Source organism: Hyla sarda, chromosome 5 (assembly GCF_029499605.1).
Source record: "Hyla sarda isolate aHylSar1 chromosome 5, aHylSar1.hap1, whole genome shotgun sequence".
In the NCBI taxonomy this organism is placed as follows: Eukaryota; Metazoa; Chordata; class Amphibia; order Anura; family Hylidae; genus Hyla; species Hyla sarda.
The window spans coordinates 3,878,746-3,890,149 of NC_079193.1; the positions used below are offsets into that span (position 1 = coordinate 3,878,746).

General features: G+C 46.2%; 1 protein-coding gene across 1 annotated transcript in view; it reads right to left on the reverse strand.

Annotated features, from left to right (window-relative positions):
- Window positions 1-9,126, reverse strand: part of PTH1R (parathyroid hormone 1 receptor) — a 294,531-nt gene extending 285,405 nt beyond the window's left edge. Inside the window, exon 1 of the mRNA XM_056518705.1 lies at window positions 6,823-9,126. Coding sequence (XP_056374680.1) covers window positions 6,823-6,900 — 78 coding nt within the window. The 5' untranslated portion in view covers window positions 6,901-9,126. The remainder of the gene's footprint in view (window positions 1-6,822) is intronic.
- Window positions 9,127-11,404: the final 2,278 nt, after the last annotated feature.

Here is an 11,404-nt window from a genome sequence, read left to right on the forward strand (position 1 = left end):
GCAGAAGAATCTGACAGCGCTGGGGTAATAGTGCAGCAAAGACCGGTCACAAAGCGTAGAGGCTGTATAATGTCTTATTAACCCCTCACTGCCCGGGATAACATGTATTAACCCCTCACTGCCCGGGATAACATGTATTAACCCCTCACCACCCTGAATAATATGTATTAACCCCTCACCACCCTGAATAATATGTATTAACCCCTCACCACCCTGGCTAATATGTATTAACCCCTCACCACCCTGACTAATATGTATTAACCCCTCACTGCCCTGGATAATATGTATTAACCCCTCACCACCCTGGATAATATGTATTAACCCCTCACAACCCTGGATAATATGTATTAACCATTCAATGCCCTAAATAATATGTGTTAACCCCTCTACACACTGGATAATATGTATTAACCCCTCACCAGCCTGGATAATATGTATTAACCTCTCACCACCCTAAATAATATGTATTAACCCCTCACCACCCTGGATAATATGTATTAACCCCTCACCACCTTGGATAATATGTATTAACCCCTCACCACCCTGGATAATATGTATTAACCATTCAATGCCCTAAATAATATGTATTAACCCCTCTACACACTGGATAATATGTATTAACCCCCTCACCACCCTGGATAAAATGTATTAACCCCTCACCAGCCTGGATAATATGTATTAACCCCTCACCAGCCTGGATAATATGTATTAACCCCTCACCAGCCTGGATAATATGTATTAACCCCTCACCAGCCTGGATAATATGTATTAACCCCTCACCACCCTAATTAATATGTATTAACCCCTCACCACCCTGGATATTATGTATTAACCCCTCACCACCCTGGATAATATGTATTAACCCCTCTACACACTGGATAATATGTATTAACCCCTCTACATACTGGATAATATGTATTAACCTCTCACCACTCTGGATAATATGTATTAACTACTCACCACCCTGAATAATGTTTTAACCCCTCACTAGCCTGGATAATATGTAATAACCCCTCACCACCCTGGATAATATGTATTAACCCCTCACTAGCCTGGATAATATGTATTAACCCCTCACCACCCTGGATAATATGTATTAACCCCTCACCACCCTGGATAATATGTATTAACCCTTCACCAGCCTGAAGAATATGTATTAACCCCTCACCACCCTGGATAATATGTATTAATCCCTCCCCACCCTGGATAACACGTATTAACCCCTCACCACCCAGGATAACATGTATTAACCCTTCACCAGCCTGAAGAATATGTATTAACCCCTTACCACCCTGGATAATATGTATTAACCCCTCAGCACCCAGGATAATATGTATTAACCCTTCACCAGCCTGAAGAATATGTACTAACCCCTCACCACCCTGGATAATATGTATTAACCCCTCACTAGCCTGGATAATATGTATTAACCCTTCACCACCCTGGATAATATGTATTAACCCCTCACCACCCTGGATAATATGTATTAACCCTTCACCAGCCTGAAGAATATGTATTAACCCCTCACCACCCTGGATAATATGTATTAATCCCTCCCCACCCTGGATAACACGTATTAACCCCTCACCACCCAGGATAACATGTATTAACCCTTCACCAGCCTGAAGAATATGTATTAACCCCTTACCACCCTGGATAATATGTATTAACCCCTCAGCACCCAGGATAATATGTATTAACCCTTCACCAGCCTGAAGAATATGTACTAACCCCTCACCACCCTGGATAATATGTATTAACCCATCCCCACCCTGGATAACACGTATTAACCCCTCACCACCCTGGATAATATGTATTAACTTCTCACCACCCTGGATAATATGTATTAACCCCTCACCACCCTGGATAATATGTATTAATCCCTCACCACCCTGGATAATATGTATTAAACACTGTATACAAACACTGCTCAAAAAACTAAAGAGAACACTTAACCAACACGATGTAACTCCAAGTCACTGACACTTGTGTGAGATCCCACTGTCCACTCAGGAAGAACACTGATTGATAATCAATTTCACATGGAACAGAAAACAGGGGGAAATTAAAGGCAATTAGCAAGACACCCCCAATAAAGGAGTGGTTCTGCAGGTGGTGACCACAGACCACTTCTCAGCTCCTATGCTTCCTGGCTAACATCCACAGGTGGGGGTTGTGCTGACAGCCCAACACTGTGCAGGACGTTTGGCATTTGCCAGAGAACACCAAGATTGGCAAATTCACCACTTGCGCCCTGTACTCTACACAGATGAAAGCAGGTTCACACTAAGCACATGTGACAGAGTCTGGAGACGCCGTGGAGAACGTTCTGCTGCCTGCAACATCCTCCAGCATGACCGGTTTTGCGGTGGGTCAGTAATGGTGTGGGGTGGCATTTCTTTGGAATCTGGAATAAAGGTCTGGATAATGGGGCCAGTGAACCCACTTAGAGCTTGATAGCAGGACACATCCTATGTGTTATTCCATATTAAATCACATTTCCGTTCAACCTCTGAACCCCACAGGAGCTGCTATGGCTATAGTTATGCTCAGTGTTTGGAGTGTGGAGTTCCCCTTTAATAACTCCGGCTTCAGGTGCTTTTAAGATATTGGATTCATCTCCTCATAATAAACAGATCAGATCTTCCCTGGTATCTCATTAACCCCTCACCATCCTGTCACAGCTGAGAACCTGCAGGAATACACGGGACCCTACATCACACTGGGTGACAATTCATATGGGCAAAAAAATAACATCCACAGGGGTCGGCACACAGAATCCCAGAGGTCAAATCTATCTAATAATGTAGTAATATTAGAATAGAGATACTAGACTCGTTTACCATTGAGGGCTCAGGAAAAGCTGAGTTACATAGAACTGCAGGTTAGATTTACTACATTATCTGTACTCAGAGAGTTATCACTGTGTTATCTGTGGTGTTACATAGGACTGCAGGTCACATCTATACATTATCTGTACTCAGAGAGTTATCACTGTTATCTGTGGTGTTACATAGGACTGCAGGTCACATCTACTACATTATCTGTTCTCAGAGAGTTATCACTGTGTTATCTGTGGTGTTACATAGGACTGCATGTCACTTCTATACATTATCTGTACTCAGAGAGTTATCACTGTGTTATATGTGGTGTTACATAGGACTGCAGGTCACATCTATACATTATCTGTACTCAGAGAGTTATCACTGTGTTATCTGTGGTGTTACATAGGACTGCATGTCACTTCTATACATTATCTGTACTCAGAGAGTTATCACTGTGTTATATGTGGTGTTACATAGGACTGCAGGTAAAAGCTAGAGAAAGAAGCAGAAGCAGTGCAGCAGGATAGATTACAATCCCAGCTCTGTTTATCTCCCGCTCGTGTTGCCCCTGATTGTTGGGCAGTAAAGCTCCTGTGTTATACAGAAGCCCCCACAGAGGCAGGTTACAGGGGTCAGCACAGAACGCTCTTCAGTCCACATCTAGATATGTCACCTAGGTCAGAGGTCATATGCAGCAGAGCAGTGAATGACCTCCGCCCCTGCAATGTTCTGCAGTGAAACATTAACAAGGGGAGAGAGTCAGCTCTGAAGAAAATGTACAAAGATCAATATTTACTTTTACTACATCGTAACATTGTCCTGAGGGATCAAGAAGGGAAACTGGCAGAGACCCCCGATATATTTATTATCAGAACTACAAGTCACAGCAAATCTTACATTACTGATACCTGTAGATCCCCAACAGCCCAGTGTTCACCTCTTGACCTCTGTCAGGCTTGCTGGTGTTTGTAGTCCCCCAACACTATCCACTGCACATCTGAGCACTTGCTGAGACCTGTAGTACTTAAGCTAAAGCATTGTATGATTCTTGGTTACAACTGCTAAGACTTGCTGCAACCTGTAGTACTTATTTAGATTAGTGTTCCATAACCAAGGACCCTCCAGCCATTGCATAACTGGAACTCCCAGCATGGAAACTATAACCCCTATTATGGGAGTTATAGTTTTGCCACAGCTGGAGGCACCCTGTTAGGGAACACTCCTCTAGATACTAAAGACATCGTGTAACTCACTGCACACTGTGTACAGGTGGGAGACTAACCAGAATCTCAGCCGGGGAGGAGAGTGGGAGTGGTAGTTCCTGTATCTATATATGGAGCAGGTAAATAATTCATGTGAATATGAGTCTATATGACAAGCAGCACATCCCAGGAGAGAGATATATGGAGGTGTCAGCCCAAAACACCAGCACATCAATCCTCCCCTGAATTTACAGCAGTCAATAAAAGAGACAGAGAGCTGTAAACTGTGCAGTCTCTATCACCCGGGAGCAGGGGTGCTGTACAGTCTCTATCACTGGGGGCAGGGGTGCTCTGCAGTCTCTATCACCCGGGGGCAGGGGTACTGTGCAGTCTCTATCACCCGGGAGCAGGGGTGCTGTGCAGTCTCTATCACCCGGGGGCAGGGGTGCTGTGCAGTCTCTATCACCCGGGGGCAGGGGTGCTGTGCAGTCTCTATCACCCGGGGGCAGGGGTGCTGTGCAGTCTCTATAACCCAGGGGCAGAAATGCTGTGCAGTCTCTATCACTGGGGGCAGGGGTGCTGTGCAGTCTCTATCACCCGGAAGCACTGGAGCTGTGCAGTCTCTATCACTGGGGGCAGGGGAGCTGTGCAGTCTCTATCACCGGGGGCAGGGGAGCTGTGCAGTCTCTATCACCCGAGGGCAGGGGAGCTGTGCAGTCTCTATCACCGGGGGCAGGGGAGCTGTGCAGTCTCTATCACCAGGGGCAGGGGAGCTGTGCAGTCTCTATCACCAGGGGCAGGGGAGCTGTGCAGTCTCTATCACCCGAGGGCAGGGGAGCTGTGCAGTCTCTATCACCGGGGGCAGGGGAGCTGTGCAGTCTCTATCACCGGGGGCAGGGGAGCTGTGCAGTCTCTATCACCGGGGGCAGGGGAGCTGTGCAGTCTCTATCACCGGGGGCAGGGGAGCTGTGCAGTCTCTATCACCCGAGGGCAGGGGAGCTGTGCAGTCTCTATCACCGGGGGCAGGGGAGCTGTGCAGTCTCTATCACCAGGGGCAGGGGAGCTGTGCAGTCTCTATCACCAGGGGCAGGGGAGCTGTGCAGTCTCTATTACCAGGGGCAGGGGAGCTGTGCAGTCTCTATCACCAGGGGCAGGGGAGCTGTGCAGTCTCTATCACCAGGGGCAGGGGAGCTGTGCAGTCTCTATCACCAGGGGCAGGGGAGCTGTGCAGTCTCTATCACCAGGGGCAGGGGAGCTGTGCAGTCTCTATCACCAGGGGCAGGGGAGCTGTGCAGTCTTTGGGGATGGAAGGGGAGCTATGCAGTCTTTGGGGCTGGAAGGGGAGCTGTCAGTCCTCGTTGCGCCATTCTTTGTAGCTCTAGGTAAAAATAAGCGAATGGCTCCAGAATTATTTTAGCTCCTGATTCTGGAGTGTCTCCATCGCTCTGTGATTGTCCCCACACTGTGTGCACATTGTGTGAGCTCTAGGGAAATATTTTCCTCTCATCACCTTATCCCTGGGGTCACCTGGGCTCAATAAGTTACCTCTGGGGGTGCCACATGTCAAGAATGTACAAAATACCTCAAATGGTTCTTTAATTGTATCCAGAGACTTGGAAGTAGGAAATCCCAGACGCAGTGAACACTGGATACACAGGGAAACCCGTCGGGGCTCCAAAGCGCAGGGTCACCCTTCTGTGGAGGGGGGTAAAGGCTGGATCACTCCTCTGCTAAATCCCCTGGATTCCAATGGAATACTTTGTAATAAGGCAGTGTTTCCCAACCAGGAAGCCTCAAGCTGTTGCAAAACTACAACTCCCAGCATGCCCAGATACCTACTGGTTAGGAAACACTGTAATAAAACAAAGATGTCCAAGCCGTGACGTCCAGTTGTTGTAAAACTACAACTCTCAGCATGGCACGAGAACTGTCAGGGCATGATGGGAGATGTAGTTCTGTAAACAGCTAGAGCAGTGTTTCCCAACCAGGGTGCCTCCAGCTGTTGCAAAACTACAACTCCCAGCATGGCATGAGGACTGTTAGGGCATGATGGGAGATGTAGTTCTGTAATCAGTTAGAACAGTGTTTCCAAACCAGGGTGCCTCCAGCTGTTGCAAAACTACAACTCACAGCATGGCATAAGGACTGTCAGGGCATGATGTGAGATGTAGTTCTGTAAACAGTTAGAGCAGTGCTTCCAAACCAGGGTGCCTTCAGCTGTTGCAAAACCACAGCTCCCAGCATGCCCGGACAGCCAAAGGCTGTCCGGGAATGCTGGGAGTTGTAGTTTTGCAACAGCTGGAGGCACCCTGGTTGGGAAACACTGAGCTAGAGTGCCACAGCTTGGATAAGGAGCCCAATCTACAGGCTGTCCGGGCATGTTGGGAGTTGTAGTTTTGCAACAGATGGAGGCACCCTGGTTGGGAAACACTGAGCTAGAGTGCCACAGCCTGGATAAGGAGCCGGATCTACAGACCTATTCACACGGTGCGGATCGTACGTTCAGTTGCTACAAATGTTACAATAAATGTTACAATAAATGTTACAATAAATATTACAATAAATGTTACAATAAATGTAAACAAATAAAGACGAGTCCAACGGACACTGCACGAGCTCCGCTGGGGGTCCTATGTGAGCGTCTGCTGGGACTTCTAGTTCTACAGCCTTTCATGCTATACACAGGACATTCTAAGGCAGTGGTCTCCAAACTGGTGGATGTCCAGGCATGCTGGGACTTGTAGTTTTGGAGATCACTGCTCTAGGGCTATGAAAGCGTTAATGATCGGACTTACCAGGGCAGAGACGCAGGTCAGGAGCGAACAGCAGACGAAGGAAACAAGACTGGTCCACACCACCAGAGATGGTCCCATATCCAAGGGGCGCTGGCTGCATCCAAAATACTAGGCAGAGATCACACCTATCCCAGGGGGCTCACTGGTAGCCCCACCTGAAGCCATAAGCCATGTCTCCAAGATGGGCATGTGGGGGGCAGTCAGTGGGGGGCGCAGTCCTCATCCATGCGCTGAAAGTACTAGGGGGGGATGGGGGGATGCGGCTGCAATCAACACTGAGATCCCATTCCAGAAAAGGGAAGTGAAAGGAGGTGCCGGGTCATAGGACAGAAGTGTCTGCACAGAATGGGCTCAGCAGCACCAGGACATTCGGCATTCAGTCCCCTGAAAGAGAAGGAAACCCCCCAATCTCCATGTCCTCAGCAGAGATCCCGACCCCTTGGTATCAGATCCCTGGATCCGCACAACAGATCTCTAGGTCTCCGAGATCTGATGCTAATCTGCACTTCTGCTCTGTAGTCGGGTCAGATGAGGATTCTCAGGACATGAATGGGAACGATCCCGATCTGATCACCGTCTTCTCCTCATGGATGTGATCGCTGACACCGCAGATTTGCGCCCCATAGATCGATGTGATTCCCAACCCAGAAGATCTCAGCAGATCGTGTCGGGCACCAAGTGAGGACAGGAAAGGGGCGACCCCCGATCAGATGTCATCTGTACATGTGGGATCTGATCCTCTTCTGGAGCCGGAGAATCACCTCTGGGTATGTAGTAGTCACTGACTAAGATTGAGCTTACAACTCCCAGAATGTCACCATGAAGTCACCTAAGGAGGACCCCTGTGTGGTGTCGTCAGGGGGGGATTGACAGGCTTTGTATCCGGGGGGTGGTTATTGACAAGTATCCTCAGTGGTTGGCTGACAGATTGGGGTACACAGTGGATGTTTGATAGCCTGAGGGTTCTCACTGGATGACTGTCAGATTGGGGGGTCCTTAATGGATGACGGGGTCCTCAGTAGATGGTTCTTAGGCTAAAGTCCTCAGTAGATGGCTGTCAGGCTGATGGTCCTCAGTAGATGGCTGTCAGGCTGATGGTCCTCAGTAGATGGCTGTCAGGCTGATGGTCCTCAGTAGATGGCTGCCAGGCTGATGGTCCTCAGTAGATGGCTGTCAGGCTGATGGTCCTCAGTAGATGGCTGTCAGGCTGATGGTCCTCAGTAGATGGCTGTCAGGCTGATGGTCCTCAGTAGATGGCTGTCAGGCTGATGGTCCTCAGTAGATGACTGCCAGGCTGATGGTCCTCAGTAGATGACTGCCAGGCTGATGGTCCTCAGTAGATGGGTGCCAGGCTGATGGTCCTTAGTAGATGGCTGCCAGGCTGATGGTCCTCAGTAGATGGCTGCCAGGCTGATGGTCCTCAGTAGATGGCTGCCAGGCTGATGGTCCTCAGTAGATGGGTGCCAGGCTGATGGTCCTCAGTAGATGACTGCCAGGCTGATGGTCCTCAGTAGATGGGTGCCAGGCTGATGGTACTTAGTAGATGGCTGTCAGGCTGATGGTCCTTAGTAGATGGCTGCCAGGCTGATGGTCCTTAGTAGATGGCTGCCAGGCTGATGGTCCTCAGTAGATAGTTGTTATGATAAAGTCTTTAGTAGATTATTGTCAGGCAGAAGGTCTTCAGAGATGTTTGTTATATTGGGGTCCTCAGAGATGTTTGTTATGTTGGGGTCCTCAGAGATGTTTGTTATATTGGGGTCCTCAGAGATGTTTGTTATGTTGGGGTCCTTAGAGATGTTTGTTAGGTTGGGGTCCTCAGATAAGTTTCTTAGGTTGGGGTCTTCAGTAGACGTTTATTAGGTGGGGGTCCTCAGTAGATGTTTGTTAGGTTGGGGTCCTCAGTGGATGTCTTATTTTGGGGTCCTCAGATAAGTTTCTTAGGTGGGGGTCCTCAGAGATGTTTGTTAGGTTGTGGTCTTCAGTAGATGACTGTCAGGCTGGAGGTCCTCAGTAGTAGTAGATGTCAGGCTGGAGGTCCTCAGTAGTAGATGTCTGGGGTCCTCAGTGACTGACCTACAGGCTGGGGGTCTTCAGTGGATGTCTCCAGTATTAGGGTCCTCCCTGGGCTGCTCTGGTTGGGGTCGTAGTAGTTGTGCGGTCGCAGTTGTCTGGAGTTTGCTGTGAGTTGGCTCCTGTACTGGGAATAATAGCAGCCTTCAGTCTGTTCTGGGAAGGGGAAGGAAGAGGCTGCTCAGCCCTGTGAACACTCTGCCTGCTCTGCACTCACTGGAGCCTCTCACTACTGGGGAGGAAGGTATAAGGCAGCATGGGCAGGAGCCGATTGGTTGCCCACCAGCTGCCATGTGACTGGGAGCCACAGGGGGACATGTTTACCCTCAGTACAGGCTTATTATAACACACAGAGAGAGGCTTATAATCCTATGGCTGCTGCGGTGCAGGGAGAAGCCAGAGCTGGAGGGGGGATGCCAGCTGGAACCCCCGAGTCTACCAGCCCCCGATACCCCTCCAGATGTGGCCCAGAAAGAGGGTCATATACTGCACATCAGTGAGTGCTGCACAAGAGCTGACAATCTAATCTCTTCTGGAGGCTCCCAGTCTATTCAGTGAGGGCAGAGACCCCCCCCCCCCCCACAAATCTGCTGCAACCGAGGAAGAATCTGAGAATGACAACTCACAGATGGTTCTTATTATTGGTAAAGGGGGTGTCCATGGGGGTCCCCAAAAAGAGCTGTACCCTATATCCATTGCTTCTAAGGTAAAATTATACAGGAAAAGCAAAGGGGATGATCGAGTCTCCTTCCTCATCTACTATTTGTTACAATGTATCAATGCAATTATTATTAATAATAATAATAATAAAAACAGATTTACAAAGCAGAATATCAATGCAGACAATCCTGTGTATGGGGGAGGGGGGGTACAGTACAATGTGCAGGAGAAGATACAATTTATGGATGAAGATACAATGTATAGGATAAGTTATAATGTACAGGAGAAGATACAATGTATAGGATAAGTTATAATGTACGAGAGAAGAAACAATGTATAGGATGAGTTATAATGTACGGGAGAAGATACAATGTATAGGATAAGTTATAATGTACGAGAGAAGATACAATGTATAGGAGAAGTTATAATGTACGGGAGAATATACAATGTATAGGAGAAGTTATAATGTACGGGAGAATATACAATGTATAGGATAAATTATAATGTACGAGAGAAGATACAATGTATAGGATACGTTATAATGTACGGGAGAAGATACAATGTATAGGAGAAGTTATAATGTACGGGAGAAGATACAATGTATAGGATACGTTATAATGTACTGGAGAAGATACAATGTATAGGAGAAGTTATAATGTACGTGAGAAGATACAATGTATAGGATAAGTTATAATGTACGGGAGAAGATACAATGTATAGGATAAGTTATAATGTACGGGAGAAGATACAATGTATAGGATAAGTTATAATGTACGGGAGAAGATACAATGTATAGGATAAGTTATAATGTACGAGAGAAGATACAATGTATAGGATAAGTTATAATGTACGAGAGAAGATACAATGTATAGGATAAGTTATAATGTACGGGAGAAGATACAATGTATAGGAGAAGTTATAATGTACGGGAGAAGATACAATGTATAGGATAAGTTATAATGTACGAGAGAAGATACAATGTATAGGATACGTTATAATGTACGAGAGAAGATACAATGTATAGGATACGTTATAATGTACGGGAGAAGATACAATGTATAGGATACGTTATAATGTACGGGAGAATATACAATGTATAGGATAAGTTATAATGTACGAGAGAAGATACAATGTATAGGATACGTTATAATGTACGGGAGAAGATACAATGTATAGGATACGTTATAATGTACGGGAGAATATACAATGTATAGGATACGTTATAATGTACGGGAGAAGATACAATGTATAGGATACGTTATAATGTACGGGAGAAGATACAATGTATAAGATACGTTATAATGTACGGGAGAAGATACAATGTATAGGAAAAGTTATAATGTACTGGAGAAGATACAATGTATAGGATACGTTATAATGTACGGGAGAATATACAATGTATAGGATAAGTTATAATGTACAGGAGAAGATACAATGTATAGGATACGTTATAATGTACGGGAGAAGATACAATGTATAGGATACGTTATAATGTACGGGAGAATATACAATGTATAGGAGAAGTTATAATGTACGGGAGAAGATACAATGTATAGGATAAGTTATAATGTACGGGAGAAGATACAATGTATAGGAGAAGTTATAATGTACGGGAGAAGATACAATGTATAGGATACGTTATAATGTACTGGAGAAGATACAATGTATAGGATACGTTATAATGTACGGGAGAAGATACAATGTATAGGATAAGTTATAATGTACGGGAGAAGATACAATGTATAGGATACGTTATAATGTACGGGAGAAGATACAATGTATAGGATAAGTTATAATGTACGGGAGAAGATACAATGTATAGGATAAGTTATAATGTACGGGAGAAGATACA